At 49.4% G+C, this 20,745-nt stretch overlaps 1 protein-coding gene across 1 annotated transcript in view; it reads left to right on the top strand.

Moving 5' to 3' along the window:
- The first annotated feature begins 1,096 nt into the window (after positions 1-1,096).
- Positions 1,097-20,745, top strand: part of ADAMTSL3 (ADAMTS like 3) — a 340,647-nt gene continuing 320,998 nt past the window's right edge. Inside the window, exons 1-2 of the mRNA XM_059371168.1 lie at positions 1,097-1,293; positions 2,714-2,814. Coding sequence (XP_059227151.1) covers positions 2,746-2,814 — 69 coding nt within the window. The 5' untranslated portion in view covers positions 1,097-1,293; positions 2,714-2,745. The remainder of the gene's footprint in view (positions 1,294-2,713; positions 2,815-20,745) is intronic.

Below are 20,745 nucleotides of genomic sequence, written 5' to 3'. Positions count from 1 at the left end.
AGCTTCAGTCCCGGCTTTGCAACTCACTGCGTGCAATGTATTTATCCTCTGGGCTTCCTCGCTTTGAAGTGGGAATCAGGATCCTAACCAACCCCGATGGGCCCGGAAGAGCTCAGCACAGTGGCTGGCACGCTCAGGCCCCCAAGGAAATGAGTCCGTGTTCGCACTTAGGTGGGGGCCCAAGGCAGCCTTTCCAAGCAATGCCCGGCCCCTGCCTTGATACCTTCGTGATGAGGCCAATGCCAGGGACGAACATTGTGTCTAATTCCCTTCACTTCCAGGAGTCCACAAGGAAAGTCACCCCTGTTCCCGGTCTTGACACCCCTTTACCCTTAACCCCGGGCCTGGCCCCTCATCGTCAGCGCGGTTCAAGCAAGCCCAGCTCCCATAAGTGGCTGCTGGTACCTGGCCGGGGGTGACCCTATTCGGCCGCTCGTGGCCCGTGGCAGCCGGACGTCCGTGCGGCGAGCGCGCCCAGGAGTCGGCGGCGGGTGCCAGGTCTGCGCGGGGCGCGGGGTCTCCCCCGGGACCGAGGGGCGCGGGCCGGGAGGGGGGCCGCGGACTCCTCTCAGGTCCGGGGGCAGCTGAGGCCCGCGGGCACGAGCCGGTGGCTCCGGACAGCCCTCGGTGTGGCCGCCGGGCGGGCCCGGGAAGGGCGGCTGGAGGCTCGGGGCGGTGGGGGGCGGCGGCAGCCCCCCTCCCGGCTCCGACTGAGGCGGGGCGCCCCGGGCTGGCTCGCGCGGCCGCGGCCGCCTCTCCCCAGCGCGCCTGCCGGCGGCGGCGGTGGCGGCGTCGGCAATCCCGGCTCTTGGCACCACGCCTGGCGGCCGGCCCAGGGCGAGGAGTGGCTTCCAGGAAGCGGGCGGAGGAGCGTTCCAGCCGCGTCTCGCCGTCGCCGAGGCCCCGCGCGCTCCGAGCGGCCCGGGCCCGGCCCCTCACGCGCTCCCCTCGCGCCCCGGCGCCCCCCGGCTCGGGCGGAGGGCGGCCGGGCGCGCCGTGCACTTGCCGGGCGGTGCAGGTGGCGGCGCGCGCCCTCCGCCGCTGGGTCCCCGCCCGCGCCGCGCTCGGCGCCCGGAGGGGGCGGGAGAGGCGGGGCGGCCCCCGTCCCAGCCCCATTTAACTGCTCGGCGGCGGCGGCGACTGCGGCGCCGCGGGCGGGAGGCCGGCGTCGGGGAACGTCCTGGGGCCGGATTCCGCACGAGGTGTTGACGGGGCCGCTCGCCCGCCTCTCCGCCGCGCGCGCCGGGCCCGCGCCGCCCGGGCCGCACGTCCCAGAAGCGTCCGCGGCGCAAGGTGGGTGCCGCGAGCTCCGCGCGAGGTCGGGGAAGGACGACGCGGGGCCGTGGCCGCCGAGCAGGGCTGGGGGACGCGGAGCGGGAGGGGGTTTCTCTGCGGGTCCCGGGGTCCTCCAGGACCGGGGCGCTCCCCTCGCAGCGCTCCGTGGGGCCCGGGGGCGTTCGCGGAGGGACGTGTGCGGGGCTCTCCGCGCGCGGGGGGCGCTCTTCCTTGTGGGGGAGCCCCGCAGAGCGGGGGCTCTCGGGCTTGGGCTTCCCGGGCGGAGAACGGGCTGACAGCGGCCGGGAGCCGGGAACCGGGAGCGTCGGAAGGTCCCGCCGCCCGGCCGGTGGGTCCCGAGAGCCTGAGGCGCCAGGGGCCCAGGCGACGCGCCCGCGGGGAGAGCGGGCACAGGGTGCCGGGGACGCGCGGACGCGGGAGGAGACGCCGCGGGGCAGCGGGCAGCGGGCGGGGTGTGCGGCGGGGCGGCCGGGGCCGAGCCGGCGAGGGGACGCGCGGTGCGTGGGCCCGGCACTGGCCGCCTCCCTTCGGCCCGGAGTCGCCGCCTCAGGTCGGAAACAGCAGCACATTTGCGGATCGCATTAGGCCAGGCCCTTAATGCTTTCTCCAGATGGAGCGAAGCCACCGACCCGCCCCCGGACACCGGCTCCGCCAAGGCGCCCGCGAGGCGAAGCGAGAGGCGAGTGTGACCTCGGCTTTTCCAGCCCCGACTCATACTGATTTCCCTGTAAATTGTCAGGAGAACTCGGCAGAAGCCCCCCGCGGCCCTCCTGGGCTCAGGGGGCCTCCGCTGGCTCGCCCTCACCTACTTTTGGGAGGTTGTGTTGGGCCAGCGCTGAGGCTGTGCCCTCTGAAGCCCCCCGGACTCAGCTCTCAGACCTCTCCGGCTGCAGTCTGCGGTTCGGACAGGACATGGTATCATCTGCTGGGGAAAGCCTTAAACTGTCAGAAGACCTGCGTTCCAGTCCCGGAACAGTCACCATCTTGCTGTGTGACCTTAGGCAGGTCCCTTCCCCTCTCCGGGCTGGCTTAGTTGGTCTCAGATCCATTTTTGCCTGAAGTCGAAGAAGCTGGCAGGTGCCCTAACCCTTGGCTCCACACTGGCTTCCTGAGTCAGTTGCCAGTAGCCACACCCTGCTGCTGACACACGAGCTGGAAAGTGGCTGGTGTGGAGACCTCTCAGCTTCAGAAGGCCTGGAGGTGTGGGCTGCGCATGGCAGGCGGGTCCAGCTGCCCTCCTCACTTTGATGTGGACCCATCTGCGCCCTGTAGTAGGTAGTCCCATCCTGGACCTACACAGACCTTTCCAAGACATTATGGGAGGCTCAGAATCCCTCCCTCTGACTGGTCTCTTAAGTCATGGGTGCTGCCGCTGGGGGCAGAGTTGGTTGAAAGCCAACATTTTCTTCTTTTGTAGGCTCAAGAGAGACCCCCAGGAGACCAGACCCCATGGCTTCCTGGCAGAGCTCCTGGTGGCTGCTGATATGGACGGTCTTCATGCACTCTGCCCTCCTGCAGGTAATATCGAGGGAAGAAGAAGGGCACACACTCCTCTGCTTGCTTAGGAGCATTATTCTAGATCACCTAAGGTGTGGTATGACTTGTATTAATCCTATGCCAAGAGCATCTGGTTTTCTCTCTTACCTCCAGCAAACGGTATTTCTGGTTGTCTTAGCTATAAGAATGATTCAAATTCCTTGGGTCCTCTCTGCGTCCTGAGCAGTGCCCGGATGCCACTTGGATATCACGTGCCAGCCATGACTTGGGGTTGTGCAGGACCCAGTCTTTTCAGTCTAGGGTGGTGGTCTGTGTGTGCCCACGAGAGGTGAGGCTGCTAGAGGCCAGGACATAATGAATGGGGCAGAGCCCAATTTCTGGCCTTAGCTCAGTCACTAAGTAACTATTTTGAGTTTACTTCTATCAACACGTGTCACACTGTTTTGTAGTCCTTTCTTTAGACTGCTGTTTTTCCCACCAGCTGGGGGTGTGGGCAGCTCATCTCTTGCATCTTCATTTGGCAACGGGGCAGGCGGAAATAAAGGGGTGAAGACAGCATTGCCGGAGAGACGATAGGGAGTACTGGAGACAGCGGAAAAGTGAATGGCCCACGCTTCATCTAGTTAGAGCAGCCTCTGCTTACCTCCAGCTGGTCATTGCCAAGTGGGAACACAAGCCCAGGATTGCCGTATGATCTAATTTTTCAAGATACTTGGGCCATCCAGATTTCCTATGAAACCTCCCGGTTTGAAAAGCTCTGACAGCCAGACAAATGTGTTTGCAGCCTGGATTGAGCCAAACAGTCTGTGGCCATCGGTCGAAAGGTGCAGAGCATGTCTTAGTGTCGTGTCCCCAGGGCTGCTGCTAGCCCAGGACAGCCCCTTGTCAGAATTAGAACAAGGCAACTCCTCTCATCAGGCGTAACCTCTTGGGCTTGCGGGTTAGAAGGGCTTTAACGTCTGTTCCATGAGGACGCACCCTTGAATAGAGACACACACCGTGGGATCCATTACTCAGACTGATTCTCAGTTCACTTTCTTGGACACGGTGTTTCTGAGCCTCTTCCAACTCCAGTGCCCCACGATTTCGGTGGCTCATGAAAACTGGCTCTCGAGGTACAGTTTCTCCCCCATCATCCTATTTCACTGATGTTGCTCCATAAACACATTCTAACAGATGTGTCTTAAGTATTTTCGGGGTGACTTTAGGGTTTCTGTAGTTAGTGAGGGGCCGTGGGGTGACAGATGGTGGAGATTCGCTTTTCTTTCCCATCAGCAGATCTGAAACGGGCTCCATTCCCAGTCAGCTGGGGCCGAGGTTTCAAGGCACCGCGTTTCGTTTTGTCTTCTTGCACCTTATAAAATTTAAATGTGCTTTGAGGCAGTCTGTTGACCTTTGGCCAAGGGCAGTGTTTGCCCAGCTTGAATCACTCAGTGACCTCTTTTGGATTTTTCCATATCTGTGCGCCTCTGGCAGTGTTGTTCCCCTGCACCGGGCAGTGTGTGCGGGAGATCGTGAAAAGAGGTTTCAGGCTGCTCGAATCCCAGCGCCCCTTCTTCCTGACCCATCACACGGACTTCTCTGCGTCCGTTCTGGCATCCGGGAGGGGCGGGGATCTACCTCATCGAATTGTTTGGAAGAGCGAATCCACTGCAAGTGTGAGAAGGGGACAGATGAAACAGAGACTGTCTGGCAGGACCTGTGTGTGATGGGTCTGAGCTCTCTGCTGCAGTCGCTGCCTGTAGTCCCCGCGGCGGTCCCGTAGGGGGCAGTCAGGAGGCATCAGCCGAACAGACAGGTGCTGCCTGGCTAGGGGTGGGGGCGGAACTCCTCAGGGGCTTCCCCGTCAGGTGTGAGTGGGATTGGGCAGGACGGTCTCCCCATGCAAGGAAAGAGAATGTTCCAGTGAAGGGTCGGTCAGTCCTGAGATCCTGCTTCTGGACACCTGGTTGTCTGCCTACGGTCAGCCTGGGTGCCATTCGAAGCTGCCTCTCTGGGATGTGTTGGGACTTGGAGGTTTGGGGCCTCTAGATGTTCTTCAGTGTGTCTCCTTGCCTTGTACCGGCTGCCACGAGGTGACTGGTGGAGGACCAGTAGACAGGAGGCTGAGCCCCAGGGAGCGGGGCCGTGCCAACTCGTTTAATAGAAACTACATGTCCTTTAACGCACCTGCAGACGACTTGACCTCCTCTAGTCGCTGGCCACAGGTCGCAGCGACGGGCCGCAGAGCAAAGCATGAGGTCGGCAGTCTTGAGCTCTCCTGACTCGTTCTGGAGCGTTTCTGGAGGAGCTTGCTGTCTCCCTCAGCCCCCTGGGTCATGGGCCCTGGAGGCTTCCTGTGGCTCCCGCTCCTCTCCCTGGGGACCAGCGCTCCCCTGCAGCCTTCCTCGTGGGGGAGCCCCCTCTCGGTGGGAGTACACACGCGCCAGTCGTGGGCTCCAGCCGCGCCCTGTCAAGCCCACTCCCTTCCTTAGTAAAGTCTTGAGCGGATTCATTTTAATTTTTCCATTTTAAAAAAGTCCAGTCCTGTTTGAAATGCTGACTTCCCTGATTTACATCTCCCCTCCCTTCTGGCTCATGCAGGGTGGACACGGGGCTCGGGGCGCCTGAGACGGGGTCATGCTGTGGTCGGCCCTCTTCCCACCTCAGCCAACGGCGAGGACTGGCCTGGGATGCTCCTTCCTTTTCATTATTCCGGTGCAGCCTTCCTGGCACTAGAAATAGCAGAGGCGAGCGGGGAGAAGAGCATAGAGCTCTCTACCTAACTACTTGCTTCTCTTGGGTGATTGTCACTGCACGTCCGGCTCTCGCTGCCTCTCGTGCCCTCGGGTGGCCTGTGTGGCTTCCTCGGAGGGCCTGCAGGACCCCCTTTCCTGGAGCAGGAGGCCCGGCTCTGCCGGCCTGTTGCTGCTGGGCTCTTCTTGCCCGGTGCACAGCTTTGTGGCTGGGGTACCAGCAAGGTGGTCTACACCTGGATGCACAGCGGGACGCTCAGACTTGCCCCATCACTGTGTGCTATGGCGGAAACCGAAGTGACATCGTGTGTCAATTACAAAACGACACCCCAGTCCCTTCGGCGTGGCCCGCTTGATCCGTAGGCCACGCACGCGTCCTCACTCTGCAGATGGTGGAGACACCGGATTCTCCACGCTGCCTCCTCTCTCTGCCCCCCCACTCACTGCTCTGGGGGTGGGGGGTGGGCAGGGTCCTATCCGCAGACCGTCTGAGCTGATGCCCACGGTAGGGCGTGGATCGCCAGCCCCTGCTTGCAGGTTCCCCTGTGGAGTCTCTGTGAGCGCCTTTTCCTTCAGTGCATCTCAGTCGTCCTTAGAGACTAGGCCGGTGACAGTAGGACCCACCGTGCTGCTCCCTAGCGAGCTCTTCAGGCGGGTGTCTTTAGAACGTGGGGTACTTGGCTCCTCTCTGTCACCGCTTTGGCCAACGTTTGGTGGTCAGGAAAGGTCCCACTGGATATTGCGACACTAAAATTAGACACGTCAGCTCTGGGAGTAGGGCGTAGGGCCAGCGCTCATGGTGGTGGCGGCTCTGGTCTCGGTGGTCTGGTGGTCTGGTCTCTCTGGCATTGGTTTTGGTCTTGGTGTTCTTTGTCGTCTTTCTCCATCATCCTGATTTCCTCAGTCTGCTGTCTGGAGTCTGGTTTCGGGGATCCTGGGTGGTTTGGGGTCATTTGGGTCTCCAGGGCAGTTTTGTCCGAGTGGCTGTCATCTCGGTGGAGGCTTTGGGAGTCGTGGTGGTGGCTCTGGCCCCGGTGGTGTTCCCCCCCCTTCGGACACGACAGATGTTCATCCCAACCTTTCAGCTTTCACCCTGTCCCCTTTATATCCGGAGCCCGAACCCAGGCGTGGGTTGCTGTGGTGAGGTGCGGAAGCCCCCCACCTCCGCAGAACCCCCCTCCTGACGCGGGGGAGGAGGAGGGCGGCGGACTCAGATGGCAGCCTGGGTCGCGGGTTGCTGTCCGCGGGACTGAATTGCGTCGTGCAGGAGCGGTGGTTCGAGAGCCTCCGCACTCGTATTCCGTCTTCGCAGACGGAGTTCTGCACCACTAGTGCGGTCCCTGGACAACCACTTCCTGTCTCTCTTCCACTCCCACATTGAGAACTCCCCTGCCACGCTCTGGGGCCCTGTTCCTGCTGGTCCCCGTCAAGGCAAGAGGATTCAGAGAACGACAGTGAACGGACCGACCTCCTTGCTCGAGCCTGACCCACTGTGTCTGGCAGGACTGACTGTGAGCATAAATTGTAGAAAAATAGAAGATCTAGGTAAATGAAAGGGAAATCAAAATAAAATATTGGCCTTACTACTCCCGCCCAGGTAATAACTATTTGTGTTTTCTTGTGTAATCTTCTAGACTTTTTCTGGGCATAAAGACGTGTGTTATGTTTTCGTACATGGGATCCTACTAAAGATACTGCCACCGCCGTCTTCAGTCTCTGAATTATGACGGTCTTTACATATCAGTACACGTCCTACACATGAAATGGCCGTGTTCACTGTTCTTACGATTATGCCGTGATACCGTAATTCGTTGAAGCCCATTATTCCTTTGTTTGACATCTGGGTTCTTTTCAGGATGTTCCTTCACAGGTGCTTGCCATCAGCCGCCTGTCGTGAACGCCTCATGCTCACAGCTTTACTTACTTTCTAGAATATTCATCAGAATAATTTTCTCCTTGGTTGACTGTGCTTTGTTACACATTTGATATACCTTGTGGCCTTTTTCCTCTTCGTTCTGTTTCAAGAGGAACTCTGGGTCGAGTTCCTCCAGCACTCTGGGTTTTAGGTCATAAAGGCCCTCCCTGTGTGACGTCACCCTCCACAGTGGTTTTGGGGGCCTCAGCTTGTCCTGGAGGCAGGGGGGTCCACCTTGTTGCCAACTCGCCCCCAAGGCCTGTACCTGCAGGATGGAGTCATCGGGTAGATCCTATCCCGTGAGAATCCGGTGTAAGAATGAAGAGGGGCCCTCTCCTTGTTTGACATAGGCGACACCTGATGTCTTTCTCCTTCTGCCCCTCTGACCTTCTCATGTCTGGCTTTTGAGAAAAGCTGCTCAGACCCAGAGTTCTGCACTTGGCCTCCTCTTTCTCTCTCCCCACGCTCTCGCCGGGCACCTCCCCCACTCCCCTGGTTTTTCTCTCCAGGGGCTCCTGCCTGCGATTTATTACCAGGGGACCCAACTCTCATCGTGGTCCAGGCCTTCAAGTGTTCTCTTCCAGGAAGGTTCTAGATAGACTGGAAAGATAAAAAAGATATCTTTTAGTTTACTTTAACTTCTAAGTATAAATACTGGAAATAAAACCCTGTTCTGATAAGTCTGTTTTGGTTTCTCTTTCAAAACTCGAAAGCCTCTCCCACGTGCACGAGGGCCCGTCTCTCCGAGAGGCTTATGGCTGCCTCTTCCAAGAGCTGCACGGGGTCAGCATATCCAGGAGCTACTAGCCCCCTCCTCTCGCCCACTCCCCTGGAGGGCTCGAGCACGGTACTTCCCAGACGGAAGTCTCCAGACCCTCTGCCCACAACTCTGTCTCCGGGCTTAGACTCCCTATCAGCTGGTCACTGGAGCCGGAATCCTGGGCATTCCTCTGTTGTCCTGCCTGGTGCCCACTAGGCACTAACTTGCATTCGCTCCTCTCAGAATTTGTTTCTTTTCTTCTTTTGGCGAAAAAAGGTAATTTTATTAAAGCACGGGTGATGTAGTTAAAGACTGTCGGTGAGGTTCTGCGGGGTGAGGTCTAGAGCCAACGACCAGCAAAGAATTCTCGAGACGTCTGGTGCAGAATGGTGGCTTCTGAAAGCACGGGGGCCACCCCCTGCTTCCCTAGATACAGTATGCTTGAGAGGAGGGTGCACGGCGGCACAGGGTGTGAAGTCAGGATGAACAAAGAGTTTGGGGTTATCCTGGAGAGGACCTCAACAAGCGTGCTCTGTATGTCCTTAAGAAGGAGGACATTGCGCAGCAGGCAGCATGGTATCCTGTGGGTGTTGGGGAGGCGATGGGAGGCACCGTTTTGAACCACTGGACCCCTGGTGATGCACTTGAGCAGAGGATACTTGGAAGGCCGCTGGCACTGGTCCAGGCTGGTAATAAGGAGACCTTCAACTCTGTTCATGAGAGCGCATGGGTGGGAGTTAGCCACAGACAAAGGGGGGGCGAGGGAAACCATTATAGAACCTGAAGGAGATACATCCTGACACGTGATGACCGTGGGTTGAGAGCACGCGAGAGGGAGGAAATGAAGATTCCTTCGGGTTTTGAATAAGTTTTAGGGACGCTTGAACATGAAAGTTGACCCTGATCTTGTGAAATGGTAGGTGACATTTGAAGGAGTAATTTCAGGGCATGATATGGGTTCCAGAAGGTGAAAGCACCAAGAAAGGAGATGTGCGACGCTCTTGGAGAGGGAAGCAAGATTGTTAGCAAGGTTGTGCTGGGCAAAGTGAGATTTCAGCCTATATATGTATCCTCCACAGGGAAGCATCTAGGAGAAAAGAAGGGTTTAAGATACAAGAGGAAAAAACCAATTATATGTAATTGCTTCATAACAGAAAAGTGGGCAGGGTTCCCCCACTGCCTTGCTAATGGATCTTAACGCACCAGAGCTAACATCTTATGGAAACCACATTTCAAGGTTTATGATTGTGATTGCTGGCAGTTTATTTTTACAAAGATGCTAATTTCCATAAATAGCATGGAAGCATAAAGCAATTTCCTCTCCAAGTATTTTATGCAATTACTTTCTGGAATTTGTCAGCCCTGAACAGCTCCAGCCAATGTATGCTACAAATTATTGTGGTCAAACACTCAGAAATGCATTTGTTCTCCAAGCCTTCATTTATAAATATAGTAGCCTTTTGTTTTGCAAATAATTATAAAAAAGGGAGAATACCATTTTTTTTAAAATAAAAATTCATTTATAAGATTAAAGGACTCTTGAAATTCTCTTCACTCTCTCCTTTGAAATTTGCACTGTGTGTTTTTCCTGCTCTAAAAACATAAAACCTGTTGATGAAAAAATGTGGAAAACACAGGAAAAGACAAAGATGCAAAAATAATCTTTTATTCTACCAGTTGTTAGGGTTTGGTTGTATATATGTATTCCTAATTTTTTTTAAAACAGATTTTATTTATTTATTCATGAGATGCAGAGAGAGAGAGAGAGAGAGAGAGAGAGAGGCAGAGGCAGAGGGAGAAGCAGGCTCCCCGCTGAGTAGGGAGCCCCACCTGGGGCTCCATCCCAGGACCCTGGGATCACCACCTGAGCCGAAGGCAGACACTTAAACCAACTGAGCCACCAAGGCGCCTTATTCCTAATATTCTTTTTAGAATATTAATATACATGCATCTTTTAAAAGTCATTATACTGTAGTTGGAGTATAATTTTTTAAAAGTTTAACGATGTGAGGAATATTTCCATATGTCCTTAAATATTTTTCCTATAATGATATTTAATGCCTTCATAGTACTGCATTATTTGGCTGTGCTACATTTTATTAAGAAATTCTTTACTGCCGAACCTTTAGGTTGATCAGCTTTTTGCTGTTACAGATAATTTGCTACAAAAATGCATTGCAGATCCAACCTTGCTCACATTTGTGGTCATTTTCTTTGAATACATTTCTAGAAAAATGTACTCATTGAGATATAATTTGGGGGTCAAAAGCTATGTGCAGTTTTAAGACCTTAAATTTACACTATCAAGTTCTCTTTCAATGTGTACTCTTACTTTGCAGCAGCTGGCAATATAAAGTTTAAGGAAATCTTAGTTGTGAGAGATTCTTAAAAATACTTTTGGGACATTTCTATTACTGATTTTGTGTAAGATTTTCTTAAGACGTTAGAAATAGTGTAACAGATTTTACCCTCCTATTTTTGCCAGTTTTTTCTATTGAGATTTTTAAAATTAATTTGTAAATGTTCTGTTCTTTGTATTCACGTTTTGTTCTTCTTATGTTGCAAGGAATTTTCCCATTTGGTCATGAATATTTTATTTTTCTTTATGTTTTGGATACACTGACATTTACAATTTCCAAGCTGTCTACTCTAGGAGCCTCTCAATTTAAGAGCTGTGTGCCTCTGTACCAGGCTTAGAAATATCATACTGAGAGAAAATATATACATGTATGTGTCTTTTTCTAGTCTTTTAAAAAAAGCATTAACATTTTAATTTTAGAATGCAATTAATTAATCTGCTGGTCTCTTCCCGTGCTATTACCATATTTTTTTTTCTAATACCGTATTTTTAACAAGCTACTTTACTGTAACTTTGTAGTGTGTTCGGTAACTATTAAGGCAAGACTTTCTTCAGTATCATTGTTTTGGCTAATCCAGAAGGTCTTTCAAATGATTCGGTCAAGTTCCAAGAACAAAAATCCTGTTGTTTTGAAAGAGATCTGGCATCATGGGGGAGTTACCAGAGTTCTTTCCCTCAAAACTAAACAAAACAACAAAAAGAACAAGCTTATCTTCAGTGAAATGAAGAAATGGTACTAGCCCCTCAACACAAAATACAAAGTACTTTTTTTTTGAGTACTGTTGAACCTAGATGTGAGAGAGGATCCTGAAGGCTGGTATGCGTCTCCTCGGATTGTGAACAGGACAGAGATTTCCCTAAGGGACACTGTCACAAATTGTGCCTGTTCTTACTTTTGGTAAGAACAGTGACGTTGGGGGCCCCGATGGGACTCGGAAGAAGTAGATATTGTCCCCCAAAGAGGTCTTACCTGACACCAAGAATGGGAAGCATCCCAGAGTTGAAGGCAAAATCGTTGACACAGTTTTTTTGTCTAGGTGCTCAAGGTGACCTTCTAGGGACAGAGGCTGCTGCGGGTGAAGGGGAGAAGGTGGGGGGAGGGAGCAGCACTTCTCAGAATGAAGAGCTGCGGGTTAAGGGGCTTCCTGTGGATCTCACTGACTTTTGAGTGTTGACGGTAAGAGTCAGATGTTGCTCAAGAGACAAGGAAGCGCTTAGTTAGTAAGATGATGAGCCGGAGGCCAGAGCAGAGTGGAGGTGCTGGGTTGCTCTAGTGCCTTCGGTCTCGTGCCTCACGTGCTCCTTGTGCTGGTCTTTGGCAGCAGCTGGCCCTGTGAGGAATGGCACAGACACAGGGGACTAAGGAACTGGGAACGTGCCAGACAGAATGGGTATTCTACCAGATGAAACAGAAACAAATAAATAATAGAAAAATGATGAAAGGGGATCCAACATACGTAGAGTTACTCTCTCCCGAAAGACCAAAAACCAAAAAATTCAACGATACAATGAAAGAAAACTTCTCTCACTTTTTCCCCGAGGTCGTTGTAAATATCGATTCTGTACCTTCTGTCATTGAGTCTTACTGAATACTCTGCGGCCAGTCTGGTTTTTCCCCCTTATATGTGCCTCACTCTCTCTGCCATGATAGCTACACAATTTCTTCTTTATTCTGTCTTATATTTTCACTGGGCCATGATGTAAATGATTTTTATGTAACTAGTTTTTTTTTCCTCTTCATTAAGTGTGTGTTCTGTGTTCAGGAAAGGTTTTGTAGCGTGGTCTTCGAATTTGCAAGGTTTCTATTTTTTGATTTTTGCCATTCTTTTTCTAAGCTAGCTGTTTCTGTTGTCTTAAGTGTTTTCTGTATACTTTTATATTTCTGCCTGAGCTTTTTGAAAGAGAGATCAGGTTGTCTATAATTTATCTGTGATTGTTATTTTGAGAAATTCATTGAGTGACACACGTTCACTGACTACATTTTGCTTGTTTCTATTTTTAAAAATTTTATTCATTGATTTTGTGAGGGTTCTGTTCTGATTCAGTTTTTTTTTTTTTTTTTTTTTAAAGTGATGGAGCTCTGTTCCATATGTCCCCCATCCTCCTAGGTTGAGCAGACTGGCCAGGCTATGTTCTTGCCTTGAAGATAACAGGCACACATGAGGGTAGGTCCAGATGCGCAAGGGTCTTTCTTGTACCTTCTACTTCAGTCATATTTGCTAATATCTCATTGGCCAAAGCAACTCAGATAGCTGAAGCCATGGTCGGGGGTAGGGAAGTATCTTTACTTGCTGTGAAGCCAGGGCAAAGTTATAAGACCAAGCTCCAAATCACTGGAGGGGGCAAGTGTGTGCCTCCCGTAGAGATTATGTGGATATGTGTGTGTTTGGGGGGTGTGTGTGAGAGGTAGGAGTGAATGTTTTCACATAATCTAATCTAGGGAATCCTCCTACACTGTGGGTGGGAATGCAGGCTGGTGCAGCCACTCTGGAAAACAGCATGGAGATTCCTCAAAGAGTTGAAAATAGAGCTACCTTATGACCCAGCAATTGCACTCCTGGGTATTTAGCCTAAAGATACAAATGTAGTGATCCGAAGGGGCATGTGCACCCGAATGTTTATAGCAGCAATGTCCACACTAGCCAAACTATGGAAGGAACCTAGATGTCCATCAACAGATGAATGGATAAAGAAAATGTGGTGTACACACACACACACACACACACACACACACACACACACATCCCGGAATATTATGCAGCCATAAAAAAAAAAAGACTCTTGCCATTTGCAACAATGTGGATGGAACTAGAGGGTATTATGCTGAGTGAAATAAGTCAATCAGAGAAAGACAGTTGTCATATGATATCAGTGATATGTGGAATTTGAAAAACAAGACAGAGGATCATAGGGGAAGGGACAGAGAGAGAGACCAACCATAAGAGACTCTTAGTCTCAGGAAACAAACTGAGGTTTGTTGGAGGGGAGAGTGGGGGAGGGAAGGGTTTGCTGGGGGATGGGCACTGGGGAGGGCGTGTGCTACAGTGAGTGCTGTGAGATGCGTAAGACTGACTCATCACAGACCCGTACCCTTGAAACAAACAATACATCATATATTAACAAATAATCTAATTTAATCTGGCAAATCCAGGCTTTTCCTTTTTAAAAGTTTTTAACTCCAGTTAGTGAACTCACAGTGTTGTATTAGTTTCAGGTCTGCAACATAGTGATTCAACACTTCCCTCCACCAGCCGGTGCCCATCATGGCAAGTGCCGTCCTACTTCCCCGTCACCTGTTTCCTCCATCCCAACCCCCACTGGTAACCATAGTTTGTTCTTTCTGCACAAGAGTCTGTTTCTTCGTTCACCTGTCTGTCTGCTTTCCCCCCTTTGTTCCTTTGTTGTGTCTCTTAAATTCCACATATGAATGAAATCATACGGGATTTGTCTTTTTCTGAGTGACCGATTTTGCTTGGCATTACACTCCCTGGCTCCATCCATGTCTTTGCAAATGGCAAGATTTCATTCTATTCTATGGTTGCACAATATTCCAGGGAGTGTGTGTGTGTGTGTGTGTGTGTGTGTGTGTGTGTGTGTGTGACGTCTTCTTTATCCATTCATCAGTCAGCGGACACAAAGCCAAGCTTTTCGGTGGAGGCAGTATAGTTCTGGAGAGCATACGCCCATCGCTACTCTTACGCCCTCACCATAAACAAATACTACTGAATTGGGACATTGTAGCAAAGTCTCACTTCAGCGACATAAAGCCAGCCAGGAAGAAGTACATTTTACATTACATGTATATGTATTCGTGCTGCTGGAACAAAAGTTTCAAGAAAGTGATGCTTATCATTTCTCTGAAGGATTCACGGCAATGACTGCTTTTTTAGCCATTCCATTCCAATTGGTCCATGAAAAAATGGCTGGTAGATTAATTTCACCTGATAGATTAATTTTATGACCCACTAATGAGCTGTATTTATAGTTTGAGAAAACAGTGCCCTGGTTCACAGACCCCACGTTCTGTCTGCTTCTGTGTGTGTTGACTGTCCTTCTCTGATACTTGGCCGGACGGGGAGGGCCGACAAAGGAGGCAGACTCCCAGCACAACTCCCGGACTCCGGCTGGCCATCACTGGGTGTAGTTCTGGTCCCTGGGGCAGTATGTTCCCCTGCTGAATGACTATTACCAGTGGTGTACACATAAAACTGTGATTGCCGGCATGCTTGGTTATCAGGGCTCTTCAGAGAGATCTAGATGGTCATAGCCTTTCACTCCCCTGACCTACTTACACAATGAGTCATATTGATGGGATCCCTAATATTCAATCAATGCTGTGTTCCTGGCATTAACTGTACTTTGCTATGATACATTATCTTTTTGAGATTCAACTGGACTTGGTTTACAAATAGTTTATTGAAAAGTACAATGTCTGTACTCATCTACTGATGAACATTGATTAGTACTATATTTTCCAGGTTTTTATATCAGGATTTTTGTTAACATCATAAAAATGAGTTGGAGCATTTTCCATCATTTCTTTTTCTTTTGGGGATCAGCTGAAACAGCACAGGAACAACCTGTTCCTTGAAGATTTGAAAGATCTTGATAGTAAATGGGGCACAGAACCTTTTATGGGATTCTATTCTCTGACAGCTTTTTTAATGTGCTGTATGATTGTTGCATTATTCAGGTTTTCTCCTACTTCTTTAATCAACTTTGGTGATGTACTTTTCCCTATAGAAACTTTCTATTTCATCAAAAATTAAAAGTTTTGTAGGGCAGAGGGAGGTGTTTTATAATTTTTCAAAATTTTTAAAATTTTGCTTTTAATTTCTGATTTATTTTTTCTTCATTGAACAATCTTTACATTTTAGGTTTTGAAATGCTGAATATTGAAGTGCTCAATTTCACGAATGTGGCAAGGACAGCTCACATTTTGACATTTTTCTAAGTTGCCGTGGGTAGTTGACTATAAATTACGTTCCTTGCATGAGGGAATGCTGTTCCATTATCCCCTCTTTCTGCTGATTCTTCCCGTCTACTGTTAACCCACTCACCACACTGAGGCCTCTCCTCCCGGAGAGGAGCCGGCTACCTGTTTTCTTCTTGTCTCCTGCTCACCTCTGTCCTCAGGAGCTCACCTTCCCCCCTTCCAGTGCTTGTCCAGCTGTTTCCAGAAGCAGAGAGAGTTCTCTCCTGGAGAGGAATAATGGGTCCAGCTACTGGCTGAAACTGAATTCTGCTTCCCCATTTGCTGATCTTGGCCTCTTGGTTGTTTTTTGTTTGTTTGTTTTTGTTTTGTTTTGTTTTTTAGTTTTTCCAATATTACCCATAATGACACCTTCAACATTTTGGTACAAGAGTATTCTAATTACCAAGTGGTGCCAGTTGACACTCCATCAGGGCCTGGGCAGGTCGCCCTTGTTACCATACAGTCACAGTGTTTGATGTCACTAGCAACAGGTTGTCTGTTTCATAGCAGTTTGGACATTTCAAACTTCATCAGCCTTGCGGCTAGATGGAAGTGACCACCTTGGTTTTCAGAGCTTGGAATTCTGAGAGTTGGTGGAACTCATTTAAGGAAGGGTACATTTTTAAGCTATGTTAGAAAATGGGTTAAACCAGGAGTTTATACTTTATGAAAAGAAAGAGGCTCATGCATGTCAAAGTTGAAAAATAAGGTACTGGTAAGTTGGGGTGTGTGTGTGTGTGTGTGTGTGTGTGTGTAAAATTACGAGCCAAATTTGCTATTACTCAGTGCGATCTGGACTTCCAGGACTCCAGATGAGTCTGGAAAGAAGAAATCACTGTCAGAATTTTCTGCCGGGGTGAAGGCAGCACTTGTGAAGATTGCCTTCTGCTTGTTTGGTTCTGTTTGTTGGCTTGGATGACTGCCCATTCACCAGGACTGAAGATGGAAGGAACTGATGGAAAGAAGCCAGGCCAAATGTAAGGGGCAGAGCTGTCCTTCTGGAGGCAGAGCTGCCCATGTGTTGGCAATAACTTGTGGCCATACTAAGCTCGGGTTGGGAGGGAAGAGATGGGGAAATGTGTGGGATGGGCAGATTGAAGCAGGTCCAATGCCCTGTGGCTAGTTCAAGCAAATTCCTTTCAGAGCACACTTTACGAGTAGAATGCAGAACTTTCTTTCCATGGAGCAGTGGTCACAGGAACCAGGGTCCCTAATACTCCCTCCTCCATGGCCCTCTGATGAAAGAAGACCCTCCCAGACCTTGGTCGAAGTCTCTGGCTTTGCCTCATGCTTCAGGATGGGCTTTGCGGCCTTGCGTCTTGGAGGAAGCCCAGTGGCTTTGAGGTGACCTTCAAACCTTCCTTTCCATTCCTTCCTTGGGAGGTCCAGCATGTGGCAGGCATCATTGCTCACTGCTTTGGGAGTGGAGCTCTTGCGCTGCACACACTGTAAACACTTTCTGGGATGCATTAGCCGCTTCCACTGTGAGAGCCAGGAAAGTGTTCGGTGCATGGAGTAGGGAAGGAACCCGTGGAGTGGCAGACGGCCTTGCTGTGGCGGGTTCTGTTCTGGCCCTGATGTGAGGAGGCTGCTTACCTGGCTGGGGCCCACGGTGTACCTGGCTGCTGCCTGCTGGAGCCTGCTGGACCCTTAGCGACGTACTTGGCAGCCTGACCCCTTAACAGACCATGGAAAGATGTGGGGTGGGGAGCAGGGAAGAGCCCAGCCCATGCTGTGGAATGAGCTAGCTACGGTTTATTATGCAGCTAATTGATAAAAGTCATTAAGAGGCTCATGTACATGCATGGGCACACAGCAACCCGGTGGCGTGCTGTCCTTCCCCGCTCGGGCGCTGGCGAACCCCTGGAAGGTGACCGGCCAGAGTGTCTGTCCTTGGCCCCATCCCGATTTTTTTCTATGCTGTCTGCTGATCCACTTTGGTGCCCACCCCAGGACACAGGTGTTTCAAGCCAGCCTTGGCTCCCAGCCTTCTCCCTTGGCTAGCCCTTGAGCAGTTTCCTGGAGAGAGTTAACAGATTTTTCCATTCGAGGAATAACCAAGGGAAGCTTGTCCTTCGAAAGACACATGGCACCCAGGACGTGCGCATCGTTCTGGGGACCATGTGGAAGTACTCATGGAGCTCAGAGCTCTGTGCCACAATGTTAGACTGTGGGATTAGCACCTCGTTCTGAGATTCAGTTAACAAATCCACTGACTGGCCATCCCTGATGAGACCAAGAAAGAGAGATCTCTCCGGAAATGAGCAGGAGACTAGACTTGGCAGTAGAAGAGCATATGTAGCCCTAATCTGCGTTCAGCATTTACAATCGGACAGTCTTCTCTGCTTTCTCTTTGCTTTTTTTTTATTACTATTTTAAAAATTTTATTTTATTTTTTCAGTGTTCCAAGGTTCATTGTTTATGCAGCACACCCAGTGCTCCGTGCAATCTGTGCCCTCCTTAATACCCACCGCCAGGCTCACCCCTCCCCCACCCCTCTCCCCTCCTAAACCCTCAGTCTGTTTCTCAGAGTCCACAGTCTCTCATGGTTCATCTCCGTCCGATTTCCCCCAACTCCCTTCTCCTCTCCATCTCCCATGTCTTCTGTGTTATTCCTTATGCTCCACAAATAAGTGAAAACATATGATAATTGACTCTCTCTGCTTGACTTATTTCACTCAGCATAATCTCCTCCAGTCCCATCCATGTTGCTACAAAAGTTGGGTGTTCATCCTTTCTGATGGAGGCATCATACTCCGTAGTGTATATGGACCACATCTTCTTTATCCATTTATCCGTTGAAGGGCATCTTGGTTCTTTCCACAGTTTGGCGACTGTGGCCATTGCTGCTGTGAACATTGGGGGTACAGATGGCTCTTCTTTTCACGACATCAGTATCTTTGGAGTAAATACCCAGTAGTGTGATTGCAGGGTCATAGGGTAGCTCTGTTTTTAATTTTTTGAGGACTCTCCACATAGTTTTCTTTTTAGTAGCAAGTTTATATATAAAGGAGTTGTAGCTTCAATGGTATGCTAGGATTACCTTTGTGGGGTGTGTTGGTCTGTAGGTTGATTTTTCTCTTGGCCTGTAGGTTGATTTTTTAAAAAATCCTCTTAATTAGGGTCTTTGTAGACCCCAAATTTTTAATTTTGATGAGGTCCACTTTATCACTTTTTTTTTCATTTGTGGATCATGGTGTTGGTGTCATGGCTGAGAACTCTGTGTAGCTCAGGTCCTGAAGATTTTCTCCTGTTTTCTTCTAGAAGTTTTATATTTTTATACTTTGTGTTTAAATTCATGATTCATTTTGAATTAAGTTTTGTGTATGGTATGAGGTAAAGCTGAGACTTACTTTTGTCTATAAATATCCAAAGACTCCAGCATCATTTGCTGATTGTCAGAAATCAATGGGAATATCTGTGTGGCATTACTTCCAGACTCTGTATTTTGTTCCGTTGAGCTAAAGGCCTCTCTCTCTCTCTCCTTCCGTAAGACGTTATCTGTGTTACTGTAGTTACATAATAAGTGTTGAAACTGAGTACAGTGCTCCTTCCTACTTCAAGATTATTTAAGAATTTCTAGTTCCTTTACATTTTCATATTAATTTTGAATAAGCTTGTCTATACATACAAAAAAAAAAGCTGCTAGAATTTTCATAGGAATTATGTTAAACCTATTGGTCAGTTTGAGGAAGAATTAACTTCTTGATTATGTTGAGTCTTCCAATCCATGAACATGGTCTGTCTTCTAATTATTTACATAGATTTTGGCTTCTTTTACAAGTGTTTTATAAAATTTTGTATGTGTCTTTTAGATTTATACCTAAATAATTTGTAATTTTTTGAATGGTTATAAACATTGTTGAGGTTTTCATTCATTATCCACATGTTAGTTGCTGATACATAGGAAAATGATTGATTTTTGTGTATTGCTCTTGTACCTATAATCTTTCTAAACTCATATATTATTTCTAGAAGTGTGTGTGTGTGTGTGTGTGTGTGTGTGTGTGTGTGTGTGTGTGTGTGATGTCCTTAGAATTCTGTATATAGACAGTGTGGATTAAGCCTAAAATTAAGGACCATATTGTGTGCTGCCTTGACATCTGGCGAAACCAGGAGGGTCTAGAAAGGCCTCACGGCATGTTCCCTTCTCCACTCTGCTCCCATGGATATGGGCCCCTAGCCAAACAAGCTTCCTTATGTGGGGACCTGTTTATACCTGAAAATGGGTTTCAGTTCCTTGCCAGACTACAGAATTCAAACAAGCCAATCACATCCTCTTTAAGGAACCAGAGGTCACGTCTTGATATTACCTGCCTGCCTTTGTCCTTGCTTGTTAATTCTTCTCCCACATGAAACCCCCACATGGCCCTGCATGACCTGCACTGTCCTCTTCTTCTAGGCTGTGAGTATGTGATGAATGATCTGCTGTCTGTCAGGTGTCAGTTGCCTGGCCATTCCTATAACCCAAGGGAGAATCCCTCCCTTGTCTGGTGGGTGAATGGGAGGTGATTAAACAGATGGTCATGTCATCTACAAATAAGGACAGTTTTATTTCTTGCTTTCCCATCTGTATGCTTTACTGAGGTTTGTTTTATGTCCCAGAATGTGGTCTCTCTTGAATGCTCCCCACATCGTGATTGCTGTCTTATCAGTTACTTCAAGTGATGTGTAGAAGCCTGACCTCCATGTAGGTTCTTTTACCCCTCCCCTCATTTAATATGGTAACTGTCCTAAATATGTTTTTTTTTTTTTTTGTACATAGAGTGCCATATCAGATGATACAACTTTTGTTTTAACTGTCAAACATTAAAAAAAAAACCCTACAGTTCATTAAGAGAAGGGTATTCCATTATCCGTTTTTATCCATTATCTGGTTCTTTCTTCCTATTTGAAGATCCAAGCTTCCTTCTGTTATCATTTTCCGTCTCTCTGGAACACTTCTTCTCCCCTTTCTTTAAGGATAGGTCTTCTGGTAGCAGATTCTTCATTTTCCTGTACCTGAGAATGTTTTCATTTCCCTTTTATTCCTGGAGGGCATTTTTGCTGGGTATAGAATTCTGGTCTAACGGATCTTTCAGCACTTGAAACGTGCTGCTTCCTTCTGCCGCTTTGGTTTCAGATGAGAAATCCACTGTCATTCAGATTTTTCCTCTCTAGGTGATGCATTTTTTTCTCTCTAGCTGATTTTTGGATTTTTGTTTGTCC

The sequence above is a fragment of the Mustela nigripes genome, chromosome 13 (assembly GCF_022355385.1).
Source record: "Mustela nigripes isolate SB6536 chromosome 13, MUSNIG.SB6536, whole genome shotgun sequence".
Taxonomy (NCBI): domain Eukaryota; kingdom Metazoa; phylum Chordata; class Mammalia; order Carnivora; family Mustelidae; genus Mustela; species Mustela nigripes.
This window is presented reverse-complemented; position numbering and strand designations above follow the sequence as displayed.